Source organism: Erpetoichthys calabaricus, chromosome 14 (genome assembly GCF_900747795.2).
Source record: "Erpetoichthys calabaricus chromosome 14, fErpCal1.3, whole genome shotgun sequence".
NCBI classification, from domain to species: domain Eukaryota; kingdom Metazoa; phylum Chordata; class Cladistia; order Polypteriformes; family Polypteridae; genus Erpetoichthys; species Erpetoichthys calabaricus.
Genome location: NC_041407.2, coordinates 98,181,348 through 98,203,491, shown reverse-complemented (window position 1 = coordinate 98,203,491; position 22,144 = coordinate 98,181,348). Strand labels below are relative to the sequence as shown.

At 32.2% G+C, this 22,144-nt stretch overlaps 3 protein-coding genes across 4 annotated transcripts; all 3 read left to right on the top strand.

Annotated features, from left to right (window-relative positions):
* Nucleotides 1–2,306: 2,306 nt before the first annotated feature.
* On the top strand, nucleotides 2,307–6,836 carry hoxb9a (homeobox B9a). Its single transcript, XM_028818727.2, has 2 exons — nucleotides 2,307–4,813; nucleotides 6,302–6,836. The coding sequence occupies exons 1-2, from the start codon at nucleotides 4,303–4,305 to the stop codon at nucleotides 6,535–6,537; spliced, it is 747 nt and encodes a 248-aa protein (XP_028674560.1). The 5' UTR covers nucleotides 2,307–4,302; the 3' UTR covers nucleotides 6,538–6,836.
* Nucleotides 6,837–12,660: 5,824 nt separating this feature from the next.
* hoxb8a (homeobox B8a) lies at nucleotides 12,661–15,515 on the top strand. 2 transcript variants are annotated; one of them, XM_028819284.2, is made up of 2 exons: nucleotides 12,661–13,771; nucleotides 14,303–15,515. In XM_028819284.2, exons 1-2 carry the CDS (start codon nucleotides 13,348–13,350, stop codon nucleotides 14,611–14,613), a joined length of 735 nt encoding a protein of 244 aa, XP_028675117.1. In that variant the 5' UTR covers nucleotides 12,661–13,347; the 3' UTR covers nucleotides 14,614–15,515. The 2 variants fall into 2 exon arrangements, with proteins under 2 accessions (XP_028675117.1, XP_028675118.1); XM_028819285.2 differs by having other exon boundaries at nucleotides 12,900–13,771; nucleotides 14,306–15,515.
* Nucleotides 15,516–16,343: 828 nt separating this feature from the next.
* Nucleotides 16,344–20,450, top strand: hoxb7a (homeobox B7a). Its single transcript, XM_028819286.2, has 2 exons — nucleotides 16,344–17,135; nucleotides 19,571–20,450. The coding sequence occupies exons 1-2, from the start codon at nucleotides 16,730–16,732 to the stop codon at nucleotides 19,825–19,827; spliced, it is 663 nt and encodes a 220-aa protein (XP_028675119.1). The 5' UTR covers nucleotides 16,344–16,729; the 3' UTR covers nucleotides 19,828–20,450.
* The last annotated feature ends 1,694 nt before the right edge of the window (nucleotides 20,451–22,144 follow it).

Here is a 22,144-nt window from a genome sequence, read left to right as displayed (position 1 = left end):
ATATAAGGAAAAACTGTGATTTATTTAAAAAGAAGAAGAAAATCAGCCTGTGATTCTATTACAAACTCAAAATTTGCAAGAAAATCTGTGCTGATTTACAGAAAAAAGGATCGATTGACATAAGTCAAGACTTCTGATTCAAAATTAAGATTTATATTTTCAAAACCATCCATTGAACACGTTAGTTTGATTTTCGTATATGTGACATTGAACTATTCCAGCTTTTACTAAAATGTAAAGTATTACTTGTAGTCGACTCCACTCAAATGACCTCGGAACTGATAGCGTTAATCTTAATTTCAGTGTGGACGATGCATGAAAACAACAACAACAAGGATGTTTTCAGTTTTTGGGCATGTAAGACAAACGTTAGGAGAAGTTAATGTTTAAATGACCTAGCAAAAGGATTTATTGAGCTGTGACACAAAAACTCATAACTGAGTGAGGTAAGACCAAATGATGTCATGCAAGGATCATTCAACGCAATACACCAAATCTAACGAATTTACCATTTACATAACAAGAGCTAAACTGTAGAGTGATTTAGGTAGTTCCATGTTGTTGGGCTTCATACGATCACAGGAACTTGAAACTGCCTGAATTACTCCAGTTCTCTGCCTCAGTGATTGCATGCATTAAGCATACAGTAACAAACCAGCTTTTACAGTTAATTTTCTGCTTTTCTTTAGAAATCCACGAAGTTATATTAAAAACTATATATATATATATACATACACGATATATACTATATATATATATATATATATATATATATATATATATATATATATATATATATATATATATATATATATATATATATATATATATATATATAAACGATAACACATACGTTGCACGATTATTTAAAATGTAAACTTATTGTGACGGGTGTTATTAGTTTGTATGAATGTACATTTTTGCGACATTGCTATAAATATGGGAGGTGGAAACACAAACTAAAACTTAAAAAGAAGGTAGATAAAATGGATAGAAAGAACACCTTATGAAAGCAGGACATTGGTTGTTCCTGCTATTTAATTGTCTTCCCAAAAGCTGGACACTTTTTTTCGCAGAAAGCCTTGGCTTTATTTCAGTGTTGTTAACTTTAATTATACATTTCATAATGTCCACTTAAACGGTTCGGTTAACTTTTCTTGAGGGTTACTTTTCGTGGAAATACATTTCCCTAAGTATTAAATCCAGGACTCTCGTTACAACCACACACACACACAAGCTCTTAAAACACACGAAAATTGACAACATACTTCATAATAAATGAAAAGATATTGAGCGAAGATTGAACAAAGATAAATAGTATTCTCTTACTGCTCTCTCAACCATCTATAATGTATACTATATACATGTATTTATATATCTTAGTATGTTTGTTTTTATGTATGCATGCATGTATGTATTAGTATATGACACGATTAACAAACATAAAATTTTGCTACCGATAGCATTTCTTTGCCCTCTTTAATCCCAAGACGCAAAAAAGCATTACTTCTTTCATGTTATACAGTTTATCAAAGTTTCCAAAGACTACTTGTTTGCAAATTTCAATAATTCATTAAAAACAAAAATATGACTACATTCCAATGCGTATTCAAAAAGAATAATAATGAAATAACGACATAGAATTAAATATAATCTCATCTTCTCAACCGTTTCTATTGAGTGCAGTGACTTTGTGACATATATATACACACACACATATATACATCTATCTATCTATCTATCTATCTATCTATCTATCTATCTATCTATCTATCTATCTATCTATCTATCTATCTATCTATCTATATATATATATATATATATATATATATATATATATATATATATATATATATATATATATATATATATACATACACACACCAACAGATAGATAGATAGATAGATAGATAGATAGATAGATAGATAGATAGATAGATAGATAGATAGATAGATAGATAGATAGATAGATAGATACTACGTCGTAAATGAAAACGAGGATTCAAAATTAAGCCATTCCAAACTGGTTTTAAAAAGATACCCTAAATAAGTCAGTTATTATCGTTAAAATTATTATTTGAAATTCAAGATCATTCAAACCGTTTCATGGTGATTTTCTTTAAGAGGAAATTACCATTTTTTCATATCAACAGTAAAAAACAATGGCGGTGGAACATCACAATCTCCAATGACCCGTGATTGTAATGTTAATAGGTAAGGTCGCCAGATTTGGACACCAGCTACAATATTATCAATATATTTTGTACATAGCTAAGCAGCGAAATTGCCCTTCTTAAATTCGTATATACGAATGCATTGTTCTTGCACGTATACGATCTTTGTACATACAGTTTAAGGGTTTCTTTAACATCCAAAGTTCATTTCACATTGACACTGTTCTGTACAATTTAATAAAAGGCAAGTATTTTGATTGTATTACATAGCATCAGGAATGTAAAGATTTATTTTAGTATGACTCACGTTTTTATTTGCAGTTACTTATCTCTGTATACTTAATTTATTCTGTGCCCGTGGAATAGCATACAATTGATTGTTGAAAATCCTGACTCCATACCTAAAGTCTAAAAAAATCAAAATTAACAAAATATGATCATTTTACTTCTAAATATAAATTCGAAATCTTTATCAGCGGTTAATGGAAACGAGAATGACTCCCGTTGAGGTGTCTATATGACCTGGTATGGCTAAAGATTCTTTGAGCTACGACTCTTCCAATACTTCGGGCCCACGAAAAATTATTAGATTATTGAAATTGGTAAGATAAATGTAATTTTTTCCAGTAGTATACATTTAAAAATATCTATTTTGTTCAACGTGTATTTCCCTAATAATTCCACGGATTAATTTACATGGGATTAATTTTAAAAATTAAAGAGCGAATTCATAGAAAATGATGAGTTAACCGTAGCAATTGATTTCCCCGATGCATCTTTTGTTCATTCTTTGTTTCATTTCATAACATTGTAGGAAATTAGATTTTCAGAACGGAGTCTCGGCGACAGTGTGTTTATTTCTGTGAAAGAAAAACAGTTGAGTTCAGCTTCACAGCCTTTCTCGTTGCATACATAACATTTTACACACACGGTTCACTTCTGCATTACCTGTTTTTTTATACGATATACAGTTGTATGTCTGTATTCCAGTAGGAATGAAAGCTCTGTGGATTTGTGGTTCTTGGATGAAGCAAGAAATTCCTACTGAGTTTATAGTGCTCACTTTTGTTTACTCTGTAGAACAGGAAAGGGTCGCGTTGTGTGGAACTTTGTTTTCAGAATGAGCAAAGGCTGTTTCTGCCTAGTCATAAATAGCACCCTAATCGTGCATTAGAGAAAAGGATTAACGAAAAAATAAGACCATTCATGCCATTTTTTTTGCTGCAACTTAAACTGTTAGAGTAATCTTTTATTTAAAAAAAAAGGCTAATGGAAAAAATATTTATTTAATTGTTATTGTGGACTGCTTTTAGGAAATTCATAACGAATTGTTTCTGTGGTATAATTATTCAGTCTGAATATTTAAAATACTGAGTTCCAGGTACACTATACCAAGACTTTTCGACCATTCGCAAAAACAAATATTTCAGAAGATACAGTTTTATAATAATAAAATAATACTCAATAACAATAATAATAATAATAATAATTAGAAGAAGAAGAATAGGTGTGTTTTGTTAGTACTGCTGTGACATAGGCACCTGCTCCGTTGTATGAATTAGTAAGAAATTATTTGTACATTTTCTCGACAAGCTATCAGTATTGTAACAACAAAACAAATAAAATAATATAGGGAAGAGTCTTGTGTGTGTTCTGCATAATGCACAGAAGACCATTCTTTATACAAAAAATATTGACTGCTGATGCCTAACAATCAAACATAGTTTGCAGACAATTTTTAAAAATAGTGGATTGTGTATAATGCGCAACTTTTATAAGAATGAACATAATGTTTTCTTATTTTATAATGGAGTAAAAACTAAAATGGTCGTGATGCAGTTTGAGCATGTGGGTATATATTTGCATAAAAAGTATAGTATGTTATCGAAGATATGGATTGTAAGAAAAGAACACTCTTTTGGGCTGCCCCTCTGGCGGATTGATTTACGCCTCATTGACGCTTTATCAGGCACACGAAAAAAGTCTGACCAATCATTCGCTGGGAGCTCACAGCACAGCAGCCAAGCTGTATTTTGTTGGCTGGAAAGTTAAAAAGGGTAGTGTACAAATCTACATCTGTCCTATATATTTTCCCTTCAATGAACCGTGTTTTGTATGATGTCTGAGAATGTCCATTTCTGGAGCTCTGAGCAATTATTATGTCGATTCTATTATAAGTCACGAAAGCGAAGATGTCGCCTCAGCCAAGTTCTCCGCTGGACCTTATGTAGGTTCGAGGCAGCCGGGACACAGCGAACATCTAGAGTTTCCTTCGTGCAGTTTTCAGCCTAAATCTCCAGTTTTCAGCGCATCTTGGAATCCTTTTAATCCACATTCGTCTCCAGGGTTGTCTACTATTTACCATCCTTACTTCCCGTCTCAGAGTACCCCGACTTCGGACAATAGGTACCTACGTACTTGGCTCGATTCAGTCCCAAGGACAGACCCTTTGCCTCTGCAGGGACAGGTGAAAGTTGAGCCGTTGGCTGGACATGTTACGGAGAGCCAGAAAAGTGGAGCGCAAGATTACAATTTGGAGCCCTCATCTGAAAGGGAGATTAATTCCAATCAAGGCCTCAGCTTCGAAGACAATAATGAAATTTGTGAAGTTAGGCGGGACAAAGACATGCCAGATCAAAGTAAGTTATAAAAAGAGGAAGTAAACAGTGTTTAAAGCGTTTACAGTGTGCCATAAAACAAGAACAAAGCAGAGGATGCTGCAAGGAAAACAATTTCTGTGACCGTTTGGGTGTACTGTTAGCCTTCATGATTCCTTTTGCAAATACCTAAGGCCGAAAAGTAAGAATAAGAGCACATTATTATTATTATTATTATTATTATTATTATTATTACTATTGCTATTAACGTTTTTACTTAGGACTTCCAATGACCGTATTTGAAGCAAAAATTAAGGTGATTAAAAAAGTATGAACCCAATTGCACCTTGGGAAAAATAATTACACAAGCTTATTGTCTTATCTCTTTTTTTTTTAATATGATGAATATTTTGTTTTTGCGTTATTTCTGTGAAAAATCATTGTTCTTACTAAATTAAATTAGAAACAGTCAGAAGTCAAATTAACAGTACACCACCACCAGATTGCCAAGATATAGTTTTCTTGGTGTGTTCCTTCTAAAAAAAAGAAAAGTATTTTAACCACTGTAAAGGAAAATGTAAGTGTGTCTAAAAGTTGAGCTTTATATAATTAATGTGTGTTCATATATGTATAAGCTTTGCCAAATGTATTTTTTTGTATTTGCAATAAGACAAGTTGAAAAATGATTCTGCATTGAAAGATCTACACAAGACCATGAATAACTCAACCATAGCATACACGTTCAAGATTTCAGTTTTACATTTACTTTTATTTAAAAGATTATGCATAATAAAGCATTTTTGGCAGGAAAAAGATAGCTCTCGAAAATGTGTACAGTAATGCAGTTTTGTGCAAAAAATGTGCTGCTTCCCCTTCTTAGCACACATATTAACATATTCTTGATATTGTGTTTAATTTTCAGAAATAAATGTATTTCCCAAGAATAAACATATTATCGTGTATATCTCTAGTTTATAACGTGAGTTATTCTATTCCAAGACATAAATGAAAAATGTTTCTTTAAGCAGTGTAATATTCTACAGAAAACAAAGATACCCTTGTGTTAGATCAGGCAGCAATCCAAAATAAGCAGTCGCGTGAAAGTTAAGGATTATAACGGTTATTCTTCCTATGTATTTCACTGTAGCATTGGTTGGAATAAATTCTGTGTGTGAGGAGAATCGGCTCCGTCACTTTTTTCCTAATGGAAATTTAAGAATTGGTATTTTAAACGGTGTAATGGAAACTGCAATATTGTAATCGCCTGTGGCTACAGTACTCCTAGTATCATATATGATTCCTTTAAGACCATTGATAATTTCACTGTTGGTCTTGATTCATAGCTTCAATACAGCTCTAGAGAAATGGTGCCAAGATAAGCTCAGGGGTCTTGTGGTGCTCTGATTTCATACGATATTATTGATTTTTGTATGCGATAAATATACTTGTATTGGGGATTTCAAGTAACTGTTTTTATATATTATTTTTAAGTGAATCTCAGGTTAATCATTCTTATTTGCATATCTCCAGGCAACCCATCCGCCAATTGGTTGCATGCCCGTTCTTCTCGGAAGAAAAGATGCCCGTACACCAAGTACCAAACACTGGAATTGGAAAAGGAATTTTTATTCAATATGTACCTGACTAGAGACCGAAGACACGAAGTGGCCCGACTACTGAACTTGACAGAAAGACAAGTGAAAATATGGTTTCAAAACAGGCGAATGAAATTGAAAAAAATGAAGAAGGAGCAACCAAATGAATAAAAAAAAAAACACTTTTCAACATTCTTCTATTATTTAAATGACAGTGATTCCAATTCCATGTCACTCACCCTTATTGTATATCTGTCCATAGGTGCATTTCCTTCATAGTGGTGTTTGAAAACCTTGTACAGTTTCTAAATAAATGTTCTTTATGTCTTTATGGGTTGTTACGTTAGAACACTCCTGTTTTAGAGTCAATTATGTTCCTCAGGTTTGTTAAGGTTTTCACCATATGAAAAATATTTTGACTATATTAATTAAACAGGAATATCCGCAACAAGAATGTTTTTAACCTCACACATTTTCTTTGCTCGGAATACACACTGCTGGTCAGTAATATAACTTATACACTATGGTGCTGTAATTCTTATATTTTATTCTTTAACCTTAAACTAAAATACCCAGCGCTAATATGCATGATATATCTATTAGTTTTTTTTACTCAGATTGCTAAACCCTAAGACGGAATAAATGTTCTTATAAATAAAATGAAAAAGATAGAGAAGATGACCGTTCCAAATATTTTGTTAACTAAGAAATTGTAAGATGTATTGTACTGTTGTGTTTTAGAAGTATAAAAGCCTTCCAAGTAATTTTCAATAAAGACATACTGAATCTCATGAGGTTTATGATGAACATGTAATTTTTGAATGGCATAAATAACGCTAATTTACGAAAATGTTTTCCACTGTTTTAAGCAAAACCTAATATTTCATTGTAATTGTTGTAACCCACTTTTATACTGTTCTTGTTTATACTGCTGTTTCCAATAGAAACAAAATTAACGATAATGAAAGTGCGCTTTTGGTGCTTATAAAGTGCACACATTAATCACATACATGAAGATCGTCTATGGTGTACGCCCTGCTTGTTGTACATAGTTTTTGTCTAGTTGCTGTTAACTGGAGATCTACGTCTCGAATGATACTTGAATGACAATGCAGTGTAACGATTCGGTAGAATATCTGTTTACATTTCATTCTAGAGTATTCCGTTACAGCGCATTACACATTTTGTATGTTTATGGAAGTGCATCTTAACTCTCAGTTTGGAAATTGTCTTGTTTACTGTATTTCTGATGTCTCCTTAGCGTTACTGTTAATTGTGTAAACAACGGCCTATGGCACTGAGTCTTTTACTTTCATCTATTTCGCCAGACCCCCTACCCTGCATAACAGAGGAGAGCTCCAGATTGGGAACGCAAAAGACACAGTGTTTATATATATATATATATATATATATATATATATATATATATATATATATATATATATATATATACACACACAAACAGATAAACTGAAATGCAGATACTTGTGTATTCATTCTTCGTTAACCTTTTCATCCTATCGTCTTTTCCAGGCTAATATACTTCGAACCTATCGTTGTGTTTAAAATGTATGTTAAAAGTGTTTTGCACATAAACTCTGTGTAAATGTTTTTACAGCATATAAAGCTGGTGTTGTAATTTTTCCTGTCTTTGAGAGTGTACTTTACTTGTTCAGCAGCACGTTCATATATTTAATATTGTAAATGGCATCCATTCATTGTCAATTTCTTAATTTATTCAGAATAAAGTGATGCACGGGACACATATTCTGTCACTGAAAGATGCTAATCTCTTGAAGCGAACATTGAACGGATTTTAGACCACATGCTCCTAAGTGAAGAAATTTGGGTTGGATGTGAACCTTTAGGTTTATTATTATTGTTATTATTATTATTATTATTGTTGTTGTTGTTGTTGTTATTGTTGTTGTTATTCAGATATAACAGTGCATACAATAATTGCCTTTTTATTGTGAACAAGCAATTTTAAAATTTACAGAGCCTCTAAGGCTTAGTTTGAACTTGTCACAAATAATTTTTTTGGCTCAATGGTTTTTAAACCCTTTTCAAGTATTTGATAAAATGTAGTTACAGCTTTACGAAATGAGAGTTTTGAAATCAGGTTTACTATATTTTTCCTGCACATTTATTTATTCACTTTTTATCATTTCTATTAGAGCATTGAAAGTATGGATATTTTGCTATAATTAAGGCAGGTTTCTATTCATACCTTAAAAGTCAGATATATTTTTTCTATTTTGATTTTTAATAATGGACAATTGTTCTTTAACTTGACCATTCTACTCTGTTACCAGTTTGGAAACTTCGGTACTTTAAGTGTATTCCCAAATTTTTTTGGATCCTTCCATATTTACCTGGAAAATAATATTTCGTTTATTTTCTATATTTACTGATATGGCTTTCTGTAATAATTAAAACGCTTCTCAATTTTATATTACCTCAAACATCAATATATATACACTGTTCTTTTTTATATGAGATTCGGTCTTTAAAATATATTATGTGCAGATGCAATAAAATTAATATAAAAGCACTCAGGTGGTTTTTGAACTGTAATTTTATGATAATACAGCCAAAATGAATGTGAATATTGGCAAATGATCATAATCTGGGCAAGACAAAAATAATAATAATAATAATATATATATATATATATATATATATATATATATATATATATATATATATATATATATATATATATATATATATATATAATATTATTAAATTACTTGATGCAAAGAAAGCAGAATTCCAAATTCAAGAGGTAAGGTGGAAAATCTGTACGTTCGGTTGAATCATTACCAGCAGAAATCTAATTGAATTTTCCTAAAGCTAAAATAACGACATAATATAAGAACTCAAATGTGGGAAAATGAAATGTAAAAGCACTTAGTTCACTGTTAATTATTTTCTAAAGAACCAAACAAAAGAAAGGAAACCGATGTTCAGTTTGGAGGAGGGGATGGGAAGTTGGCTGTCATAGAAAGAAAGAAAATTCAATGCAGTGCGCTGCAATAAAAGAATATGACTGCAATAAAACTTTATAGGGTATAAATTTCTGAAGGTTAAGAACTAAATGGCTGTAAAGCAAACACGGCAGAAGCAAAACTTTCAAGACCCTTTAAATTATTGTTTCTAAATGGAAACTGTAAGGCACGCTACACGGAAGTGTTTTTTGATCACTTTCAATATCATCATTTATTTTAAATAGAATTTAAGAATCTAAGGCTGGGGTTTGCTATTCGACTCTGATCTCCCGCACAGCTTAGTAAACCATGGTGTTTTGAATCGATATCCTTTGTTCTCTGTCTTGGCAATTCCAATAAGCCAGATACCCGGCAATAAACGAAACAAAAAAGATTCTGGCGAGACGTCTGCAATTGCGGATAATTTGTTTACAACCATAGAATCGGGCTTCGTCTTCTATTCGAATGTACAATGAACAATTGTTTGTCCTGGTATTTTCAACATTGTGCTTTTCCCAATTTCCTTTCTTTCTTTTACATTTTAAATGTGACTCCTTGTATACTACGGCAAGGTATTTTTTAAAACAAAATAAATGGAAGAATTATTAAAAGAAGAACATTTGTCTGTTTTTTATCACGAAAATGAAATCCCCCTAAAAAAGACTACCTAATATTTATATCTCTGACCCACAAGTATAAGAAACACACATTCTATTCCCAAACAAACCAAATAAATGCTTAAATATATTTATTAGTAAGTCTGTTATCTACAAGACAATTCTACATACCTCATACAATTAACATTCTCAGCAAAATCGAATGTAAAAATCTTTCTGTGCAAGTGGCTAAAAAAATGAATAAAAACTATGTAACGAAACTTAATTTCATTTGTACATTTTTATTTAAACTGGAGCAAATTAATTAAAAACAACATCGCTTCGGTTTACTTCAAGATATTGGTTAAAATGACTAGTTGGAAGGGAGGATTTCAAAAAGTGAATTAATACGTTAATTTAATTTAAATATTATTTTTGCTTGAGTAATCATATACATAATACATGATAACAATAAACACTTTTTTTTATATATCTTATGGGTATTATTTTATAAACGTTTTATTTTCTAACATATTGTCCGGAGTATTTAATGGAAACCTCAACAATTTTATTTCAAAATATATGTGTTTATTTAATACAAAATCATCAAGTTTATAATTGTGAAATAAATTCACACTTTACATTAATGGCTTACAAATTAAACCTGTATTTGAGAATGCAGGGTGGAAATAAGAACACGTTACTTCCCAAGATTTTCCACTAGATGGCAATATTACCTTACTAATCTTCCCATCTCCCCGTTCCGTTTCATAGCTACAAGTACTGAACAAGTAACCTGACATAACAGTATTATTCAGTTTTATTTAAAATATACATTCATGATTACTGTTAAATCTATTAAACATCCAAATAAAATATACGGTATGTAAGAGTATTATTTAATTTTCTAAAAATAATTCAGCCTTAATGATTTCCTTATCAAATATACAACAAGCTTAAATGTTCTAATACTGTTTATTGAATTTAACGTACGTATTTATTTATTTATTAATAATACTGCTATCTATCTATCTTTCTATCTATCTATCTATCTATGATATGTAATCAAACTTTACATACGCTTTTCATACCACAGAAGCCTGAACAAAGTTGATGAAAACATGTACCTAAGTTTCTGTTTGTTTCATCAAAATAAATAAACAAATGCTACGTTTAAATTTTAAAAGTTGAAAAATATGAGTATAACAGAAACTAAAATAAATATTGAAAAATGAGAGAACGTTAACATTTGTTAACAGTATACTAAAGCCAAACGATTATACATTTTAAGTCACTTTGTAATGTTTCATTAAGTTTCCGCAGAATTTTTCCTGCTTTTAAATTACATAAAGGTAGTTAATTTTAATCAATAACTCTCCACCGATATGTTCAAAATGTTTTCGAGAATTGAAAAGAATACTGTAGAACTCGTGTTTTAAAAACAAGAACATTAGAGAAATATTGGCTCATTATAGTTACACACACAATGACAATCAAAGCAATATTAAAAATCAATATAACTTTAAATCTTGTTACCATAATTCTAAAATACGTTTTTCAAGTGACATTACAATTTATTTAATATTACTGATTTACCAAACAAAAAAATAAATAACTATTTTTAGATTCTCAGACTTTGAAATAACCAGCACAATTACCTTCACGCAGTGACGAGAACATCCTGCACATGACTAAGCTGCTTTTGAGTATCTTTTCACTCCAAACACCTTCTATGAGTAAAGTAATATTTATTTTGATATTTTGGAGATAGCAAAGTATATTGTTTTATGCCGCTTAATAATTGTATTAACTTTTTCAATCATTGTTGACACGTATAGTTAATTTTATTTAGAAATGCCGAAATTTCTATGTCTCGAAAGAAACTATTAAATTGTTCTTCTAAAACAACCGATAGTTAAATTTAATATGATACTTTATGAAACCGGCTTCCCAAGAGAACAGCTCTTTATAGCAGTTTTGCCTTTTCAGCATTATTAGTGTACCAACGAATATTAATAATTGCTCCTCTTCGAAAACTAGAAACAACTGCGCAAATTAAAGGAAATCACAACGCAAAGCTTTCTTTTTCTTTCATTTCGTAGGTTGCGTCATATAAAACCTGTAAACTAAAGACATATTAGAATTTGCCATTAGATACGGGTTTACACACAGTATAATGTACTGTGAAGAAATCCGTGTTTACGTTAAAGTGAGTTTTAAAAAGGATACTAGAATATTACCTCGTCAAAACGCTAATATTTATATGTACATATTAGTTTCATTTCACAAAATATAAAAATAAACATACAGTATATTGTATACACAAAAGCAATAAGTAAATACATGGAAAATTGTACATTAATGAAAGAGTTCCGAATAAAGTCTTTATTTTTATAGCTTCAGTCGCAGACTCTCGTAAAAATTTAACAGCTTGTTTTCCTTTGCATTTCTGTATAAACAACACGCCACCTTGCCGTTTATGGGATTTGTTAAACCATTTACCGCTTTATTTTTCTATTACGGCAGAAACAATATCCACGGGTATACAACTTAAATATACATGAAAAACATATTTATAACAAATCATTAAAACGTTAAATATGACCACCTCGTTTGCTTTATATAAACGTTTACTGGTGGAATACTGCGTTTTCATAAGATGTTCTAAAATGCCAATTACATTTATATGACCTGCTAAAACTGATAGTAATTAAGTCGTGTACTTTTACAATGTGCTAAAGCGACCCTGACATTAGAAATACCAAAACCACCTCGTTAGATTTTCAAAATTAACGACTAAGTGCGCTCCCTTTTTAGTTTGTCTATTAGCAACTCCCTAAAAATCAATCTTTTCGGGCGGCGTATGTATTTGATTTGATGCAAAGCGGCAGATATCTCATTAACTAACCCGGTTGAACATATTAATGCGCATATTCTCCCCTCCTCTTTTGCTGTCCCCCTCCCCCTTTCTGTCTCCCACTCTCTTTCTCTTTCTCTCCTTTCTTCGTTCTCTCACTCTCTCTATATCGCAAACGCGCAGTGCAGTGTCCGTGTGGAAAACCTGAAGCCAATGGGATGGAGATCCGGTAATAGATGCAAATTATCATGAAAAGACTCTGCAAAATATGAAACAACTCATTTGCGGCGGAGTAAATCACAGAAAACTGTTTATGAACTGGCACCCCTTCTTGGAAATGCAATGCGAGAACTCTTGAGTGTTGGTTTTATGGAATTCGACATGATAGAGGCTTAAAAATTTAGATGGGCTGTTAAAAGAAAAGAGGAAAAAAACACTGGAAGCACAGTCTCCTTGTAATATAAAACCTAACAAAAACAACAAAACGTTTCTCCTTTATGAATTAAAATCTGGGTCTTTTCAAAAGAAGGAAAAAAAAATGAGTTCATATTTTGTCAACTCTCTCTTCTCCAAGTATAAGAGTGGTGATGCATTACGTCCCAATTATTACGAATGTGGGTTTGCCCAGGACCTTGGGGCAAGACCCACCGTGGTCTACGGACCCAGCACCGGGAGCACTTTTCAGCATCCGACACAGATTCAGGAATTTTATCACCACGGTGCATCTTCGCTTTCCTCCGCGTCTTATCAACAGAATCCGTGTGCTGTAACCTGCCACGGGGAGCCAGGCAATTTCTATGGATACGATGCCTTACAAAGGCAGACCCTCTTCGGAGCTCAAGACTCGGACTTAGTCCAGTATAGCGACTGCAAGCTCGCTGCCAACAGCATTGGAGAAGAGACGGAAAGCACAGAACAGAGTCCTTCTCCAACCCAGCTGTTCCCATGGATGAGACCCCAAGGTGAGACGAAGCAAAATCACATTGTGCGGAGATGTTTAGGGCAGTGTTGAGGTCTGAAATAAGCTGAAAGCTATCCTTGCGCAGAATACAGTCACAATAGCCCATTTACAGCTTTATGGGGTTCAAACTTGTGAATTACTTTATAGTTTTATGATCCTCTGCCGAAGCAGGCTGTCCCTAAAAGCTATTTGTAAGCCCGGCTCATTGGGCATCATGTGGTAATGGGTTTAGTGCACCTTACTCGTGTATTGTTTATGTTGATGTTTTTATTAGTTGAGTGCACAAAATTTGATATTAACAGTTTTTTTTTTATAGATTTTTAAACGTGTTCTGAAATGTTCAGAGATGAAATTACATTGCGTTATTATTCACTTAGTAATATATCTTATTGTGTTTTTATTTAAACTCACGTGCTTACTGGCAACACATACCGTGTTACCATTCAATCCAGTTTGCGCCTAACACAAATGTTTGGCAGTGAAATAATTGGAGCCTATGATAAAAAAATAACATATGTGTTTATTTTCCCAGCAGCTGCCGGACGAAGGAGAGGAAGGCAGACCTACAGTCGCTATCAAACGCTTGAACTAGAGAAAGAATTTTTGTTTAACCCATACCTGACGCGCAAGCGGCGAATTGAGGTATCGCATGCATTGGGACTGACTGAAAGGCAAGTCAAAATCTGGTTTCAAAACAGGAGAATGAAATGGAAAAAGGAGAATAACAAGGATAAATTTCCCAGTAGCAAATCCGAACAAGAGGAGATCGAAAAACAAAAACAAGATAAGGCTCAACAGGATACTAAGGCAGAAGAAGAAGATGGGGAGAAATCTAAACAATAGAAGTTATACTATATATATTGCGAAAAAAAAATCATTGATAGTTGCTTCCTACTGCAATTCTGGCAAATCTGATACACGCAGAACTTAAAAACTTAAATAAAGGAGAATGTCCACTGAATCCGTATGTTGAAAGAAATGCAAGGACATCGCATTTAATGATTGGTGTGTGAAGAAACAAAGAACTGAATTATAACAAGCGAGAAACTAGCAACATTTCTACTTTTTACCAGCTGTTTGAAAAATATGTTGTAGTGAATCAAGATAGCTTACTTTTTGGTGGAACAATAAATGTGAAACTTTTTATTAGAATGGTTTCTTAATAATTGCATTTGGCAGCTGTATAGGTTGTGTTAAGTTAAAATTGTGCACTTTTTTTTTTACTTATGTTATTATTATATTAACCTAGAATCATTGGTTTCCCAGCAACATGAAACTGCCTATTTATGCTGTAGATTTTTTTCGTCATTCCTAGTTGATGCAATTCAAGATATTTTTTATTGTTTTCCCTTAAGGAGTAAGCATGCGCACAGTTAAAAAAAATGTAACGTGACCCTCTGTTTACTGTGAAAAGAATGTATACTGTACTCGTGAATTACTTTATGGGGACTCCGTGATATACTCTGTTGTTTTGCGCTACTTTGTTCTATTGTCTAAACCTGGAAGCAGCGGAAGAAAGGGGCACAATAAAGTTTACAAGCGAGAATCCGTGACATCATTGCTGCGCTCTGGTTCATTTCCTACTTGAGGCTACTTTGATATAAGGGGCGATAAAAGTAATTTGTATCAGTACACGGATATTCTTACCAATGCATTTTAAATGAAATGCTCATTAAATCGTGGTCTAAAGCTCATCCTCAACAGAAACCGTCAAATAAATAAATAAACTTTTCTGAAACCTTATGTGCATTTATTCTGTGTTTTGTGTATAAAGCAATGTGTATGAATTGTGAAGTCCCAGGAATATTTACTTTTTTCTGTAACCGATTTTTTATGAATTCTTTGGAATTATGAATGAAAAAATGCCCTTGTGTGAAGAAAGCTACAGAGAACCTCAGTCGTCATCAATGAACTTAAATCTTCAGTACAATCAAATGTTCTAAAGGTGGGAGTTTGCGTGCGTGTATATGTGTGTACAGAGGCAAATCCAGTCAAAACTTCATACCAAGGTTTTTCCATTGCAGTTTAAAATAATACAGGAATGTAAGTATTTACACGTTTCCTCTATTTATTTTATTTGACAAAACGTGATGTTTGAATATGCAGCAAACAACATTGATCTTTGCCTCCTATTGATTTTAAGCATAGTGTCTAGTTCTTTTGGAAAGTTTCTTATATTGATCAGTACTTCTTTAAATAACTATTCAAAAAGGAAAAACTTGAACTCTTACGTCATTTTCATATAACGTTTGAGCCTATAGAATAAGAAAATATACATTGTATTGTACAGATGACAAATATAATAATTTCAATTGTCTTTAAGCAAAACCAAACTGTAAAGGCTAGATTCAGTGTTAGACATTAAATAAAGAAGGGGATGTCTCACACACTCACTCACGCACGCACACACACACACACACACACACACGCACACACACCGGGGCGTGCGCTCGCTATAAAAGTCTAATTGACTGACAGATGCGTACTTACCAAATTCGAAAGGTGTATGAGAAAATCGTTTTTCTTTTTATGATTGACGTTAAACGTTGCTGTGGTAAAAGAAGCTAATTTCACAATAATTAGTTATGTGGTATGTTTTACAGATATATTTTACCGATAATTCAGGCTTATACTAATTATACTTGAGAATGGCAACTGAATTCTTCAGTTTAACTTGTTTTCCGTTTTCCTATCATAAGGACACATTTTACAATTAGATGGCGCAAATTATTAGACATATTTTATACATTTAAACTGTATTACAAATTTTCCACATTACTGGAGCTGCAGGGATCCCGAATTCTATTGGATCAGAGGGAAGCACGTGTCTTGTCACGTGTCTCCACAAGAAAAAGGGGTGCTTTTTGGTGTAAATCTGGACTCTAATTCCGTAATATATCACGGTACATCGTAAAACCGACACTAAAACGTCCAGACCTACAAATCACTCGGTCAAATTATGAGTTCATTGTATTATGCGAATGCTTTATTTTCGAAATATCAAACCGCAAATTCGGTATTCCCAACCGGGGTTTTTCCAGAGCAAACTTCTTGCGCTTTTGCATCCAGTTCCCAAAGAGCCGCCGGCTATGGCTCAGGTTCCAGTGCCGCTTCTTTTTCCTCCTCTGTGCCAGGGCTATACAACAGCAGCGCTAGTATGCATCCCCAAAACCCGAATATGTACTCCGCTAGTTATGGCCTGAACACTGGCTCTTTCAACATGCACTGCTCAGCTTTTGACCAGAATCTCTCCATGATGTGCTCTGCTGACACGAACAAGCAAAGCTGCAACAAGCTGGAGCAGAAAGACTCAGACCAGAGCCGTGAAGCCAACTTCCGGATCTATCCGTGGATGAGAAGCACAGGTATGGTTAAAAAGAAGCTTTGTGTTATGCTCATAGAAGTAGATAAATAATAGGAGTCCAGCAAAAGAAACGGGAGTCAGAAAGGAAGAGGATCAGTGAAGGACTGAGGAAAAAACAACGCCTTAAAAATCCAGCAATGTTTTACAGCACAGACTAGGGCTGTACGAACACTAATTTAATGACGTTTTGCTATCGTGACCTTTTTATTGCTGCGTGGAACCCATCAAGCTATAGTTTAGCTTGTGAATATTCATGAGTCTTCATTATCTGGAAGGTATATTACATCTCTATCCACCTTGTTTAGTGCATTTTCAGAGGTATTATCTAAATGAAGCCTTTGCAAGTGGCAAGTGCTTTCTTTTATCTTTTGCTTAAGTCTGCTTTCGGCAGGTTGGTTATAAATTTGTTTCACGATTGTTTTGTTTTTCCCTTTGGTTTGAAAAGCTGCAGTAGGTAAAACAGATTTCACTTATTCTGACAAAAGGTTATACAAATGCATATTTTACATGTGAGTAAATTAAAAAATGGGGTATTGTTAATGATTGTGTTATGCAAGAGACTGGCTTAGTTATTGAAGTAAACATGTAACTTTTCCTTAACTTTCAGCATTGTTGCTATCGTTATGATATACTGTCATAATTCAACGCTGGTTTATAAACGTTGATTTATATACTTTCCCAAAAAAATCACGTTTTCGAAAAATGTGAAAAATACGCATCTAAATACATTTTAATATACCTTTATGTCTCCTTCAAAACCCCAAAACGCTATCAGGCCGCTCATTTGACACAGGTGTGCTTTAGATTGATTGTATGACACGGGGCTCCCTTTTAAACGCTCTTTGCTCTCTTTTGTAATTCCTGTTTTGATCAGGGTGACAAAATTGTTTGAAAGCTAGATAATAAGCACATGCTTTAAGTAGCATACTAATATACTTCTAAATTGTAATTGTCATAATTATTGTTGAATTAAAATTACAGCCGAGGCCTACCTTGAGCTAAAGGCACTCGTTTTCTTACGTCCGCCGTTTTTCCATTCTTCTGACAGGAAGTAAGTTGACGGAGTGTAAAACGTGTGTCATTTCATTACGTATTGCCAAATACATTTAAAAGACTGACAATGGAATTTCAAGAACAGTTAAAAAAAAGCTTACATACAACACGATACTCCTGTCTTAATTTGCAGCTAACATTTAAAGATCAATTTAACTCATCTACCTGAGTAAATCTAGGCACTCCTGAAGACTAGATTAAGCAGCCTTAATTCAGCCAAATTTAAGGCCACTTCTCACAGCGGGTTTTACAGCTTGCATTTCACAGTGAAACAGATTTTATTGCCTCGCAGCTGTCTCATATACACTTACTTTTAATTCAATGGGAAAAACACATACCTTCGAAAAGATATTCAGCTACGGAATCTTTTTATTCATACTTCATGTTCTCATATATGTGCGCTAACTATCTATCTATCTATCTATCTATCTATCTATCTATCTATCTATCTATCTATCTATCTATCTATCTATCTATCTATCTATCTATCACCATTTATTTGATTCACAGTCATGTCATTCTTATTTTTAATAGTGACAGTACTAGTATGATTATTATTATTATTATTATTATTATTATTATTACTATTATTATTATTGAAAAGACGTATTTTCACGTTAGGATTATTTTTGACGTCACGCTGATCAATAAGCAGATGTAAAACAACCATGAGTCTGCATAAATAAAGAAGAAAATTACACGAACTCCGAATATTGTGCGATTTGTTTTCAAATAACATTAATGAGTACTGTGTCTAGAGTATTAGACACATATTTTTAAAGTTCAACTAGAACATGGAATATTTGTATAAAAATAATGTTTATTCCTGTAGAATCAACTCTTATAAATACGGGTAGTTTTTACATAAAATACTTTGTTCATGTACAGTATGTTCAAGTATAGGTCAACAGTTCAGTTTACAGTACAGAAATATTATTTATTTGCTATTTCTTAAGATTATAACAAAGGCAAATGTCAAATAACTGCATATTTTTGAACGTGTCAATAAAATGCTAAACTTTCCCTCTTTTGTATTTTTATTATAATATTTTAATATTAGTATGAATCGGTTTTTGGTTATTCATATAATTCACTATGCTTTTATGTTTCTCCCCATCATAATAATAATTGGGAACTACTGCATTTAGTTTGTGTCATTTTCCATTTAAAAAATGTTGGTGCCGAGGTATATACAATTCATAGACTGCGCCAAATAATTTTAAAATATGAGATGAGAATATGTCCAAAGTGACATAGTTAAAGCATTTATTATTATTATTATTATTGTTATATCCGTAAAAATAAAATATCTTTTTAATAATGATTAAAACGTACTATTACAAAGTTTTTCATTTGTAATAATATTGCATATTTTTCATTTAGGAGCTGACAGAAAGAGAGGTCGTCAGACCTACACAAGGTACCAAACACTGGAGCTGGAAAAGGAGTTTCACTTCAATCGCTACCTGACAAGACGGAGACGCATCGAGATCGCCCATGCTCTGTGTCTGACTGAGAGGCAGATTAAAATATGGTTTCAAAACAGACGTATGAAATGGAAAAAGGAAAATAAGGCGGCGGGTCAGAGTCCACCAAACGATGAAAAAATAAGTGGAGAATTGGAAGAAGAGGAAGAGTGATTTAAGTTATAAGGATAATATATAAATAAATAATAGATTAATTAAAAAAATAGGTGTAAATGTCGGCACCAATAATTAAAAGGCAACATTCTCAGTTTTTAACAAAAACAAATACACTACCTATTGAACTTTGTTGTTTTGTACGCAAATTATTATAACGTCTTACTATTGTAGGTTGGATTGATTATTTAAAGTAGATAACGTGTTATTTCGTTGCTTATTTTTGCTAAACTCAAACATTACGGCTATTGATAAGAAAACAGTGAGCTTTTACTGTGCAAGTATTGTGTACGTATAACTTTAATAACAGAAGGAAATTTACGTTTACTATTTTAGCACTATTTCTGTGTATGTGCACACGTATACCTTATACGCAGAATATGTATATAGATGATATATGCTACTCTCTCTTCTATATGTATATATATATATATATAATAAATTGCGCGTTTGTATATTTCTTTATATCATGAATGTTCCAATTACCCTTAAACTTTGTACAATAATTGTGTTTACATTGTTCAAAGTGTACAGTGAATCACAAGGTGTAGAAATTGTTTCATAATGATTGTGTTGTCAGTTAAAACATCTGGAAAAAAGGCTTTTTTGTTTTCAGTTTTTATTCTTTTGCATAGTGATACAGTTATAACCAATAAATATACTTTATAACGAATTAATCTTTGCAAATGTTTACTTCGGGACGGAATATACAGAAATAGCAACAATTAGGGTAATACAAATTTTAAAAAGATCAATTCAGTTAAATTACACTACCAAGAATTATCGTTTATCTCGGAAATAAGCAAAAACATTATCAGCTAAAATAATTGCACTAAATTCTAATTTTGTAAAGGTGTTAAGAAAGAAAAAATAAATCGTAGATGGCGACAAAAACTATTCAGAATTTATTTCTAGAAATTTAACCTGTTATCGTCTCTACACGGATTACTATCGAGTAACAAGGTTGTATCATATTAATAATAATAATTATATATATATATACGTTAAGAATCAATACACCTAAAATGATTGCATTTCTCAAAAGGCTTAAAGTCGGATATTTACTAGTGCTATTATCGTGCGTTATTCTTTTAATTTTCACATATTCCTTTCCATTTGAGATTTGATTTGAGCATGATCTAAAAACGAAATAAAAGTGTTGTAATACATTTTTTAATTTGGTATTTGCAAGAAATGAACTTATTCCTGTTTTAATTTTACCCATCTTATTTTATTCCGCTTTTAGGCATTTGCTTTGTTTATCTTAAAACACTGTTACAGAAAACAACTGTTTTTGATAATTTCGTTATTTTGAAGAATGCAATGAATTGTAGTCATAAAAATGAACTTTTTTCTGTATTTATGTTTGTCTTTAGCACTTACTGCAGTTGAATTGTTTTATTGACGGTTGTAATTCGTTTACAGCACCAATAAAAAGAAGTGGAACTTCCGAATAAGGACTTCATTAAGATAGCCTTCTGGTCCTCTTTTATTTCTTTTTTCTTTTTTTTTGACCCAGTGTATTTTTTAGCTGTTTATTTATTTCTGATTCATATTAATGTTCAACGTATTAGACTTGTTAAAAAATCTTATTAAATCTTAAATAAAGACTTTGTTCTTTATCGAGGACAATAAGGATCTATCTATCTATCTATCTATCTATCTATCTATCTATCTATCTATCTATCTATCTATCTATCTATCTATCATTAAGATGTTTTGAATTCAAAACATAATGTTCTGCATTAACAAATAAAAATTATATTAGTTAAACAAACCCAAAACTTTTTTTTGGTCTACGTGTCATTTAACTTATATTTTTTCTCAATCTATATTGAGTGTAGAATGCTCTTCAACTATAATCATGTTTCGATTATATCTAACATTACGTATGTATTTGAATTTCGTTTTTATGTCCTTACAGCGTCTTTTCTCCCCGAGATAAACCTTTAGCCTTCACTGCAAAAGTCTGTAAAAAGTGAAAATGATAATATCTGTTTTTAGTAGAAAACTTCACTGAATTTCACATTTTGATAATTTGCAAAATCTAGATCGTAATATACAGACCTTTACAGTCTTTGTGTCACATTTTCAGTAGAACACATGCGTTTTTTAATTATGGCCTCTAAATATACTTCACAATATAAAAATTACATAAACAGGCTACGTTTGCGGCTACATCAAATTAATTCAAACATGTTAAACGTGTCGTGTTTAATTTATATAACGTTCAAAACCCGTATGGAAGGGTAATTATCAGAACTGAAAACTATACATGTTTTTTCATGCTGTCATATTTTCAATTAAAGTTACTGAA

What these genes read in the sequence shown, in the direction of transcription:
- hoxb8a (XM_028819284.2), top strand. Translation starts at nt 13,348, where the DNA reads ATGAGTTCATATTTTGTCAACTCTCTCTTCTCCAAGTATAAGAGTGGT. An exon ending in CCCATGGATGAGACCCCAAG is followed by an intron (nt 13,772 to 14,302) that starts GTGAGACGAAGC and finishes TTATTTTCCCAG; the next exon opens with CAGCTGCCGGACGAAGGAGA.
- hoxb9a (XM_028818727.2), top strand. Translation starts at nt 4,303, where the DNA reads ATGTCCATTTCTGGAGCTCTGAGCAATTATTATGTCGATTCTATTATA. An exon ending in CAAAGACATGCCAGATCAAA is followed by an intron (nt 4,814 to 6,301) that starts GTAAGTTATAAA and finishes GCATATCTCCAG; the next exon opens with GCAACCCATCCGCCAATTGG.
- hoxb7a (XM_028819286.2), top strand. Translation starts at nt 16,730, where the DNA reads ATGAGTTCATTGTATTATGCGAATGCTTTATTTTCGAAATATCAAACC. An exon ending in TCCGTGGATGAGAAGCACAG is followed by an intron (nt 17,136 to 19,570) that starts GTATGGTTAAAA and finishes TTTTTCATTTAG; the next exon opens with GAGCTGACAGAAAGAGAGGT.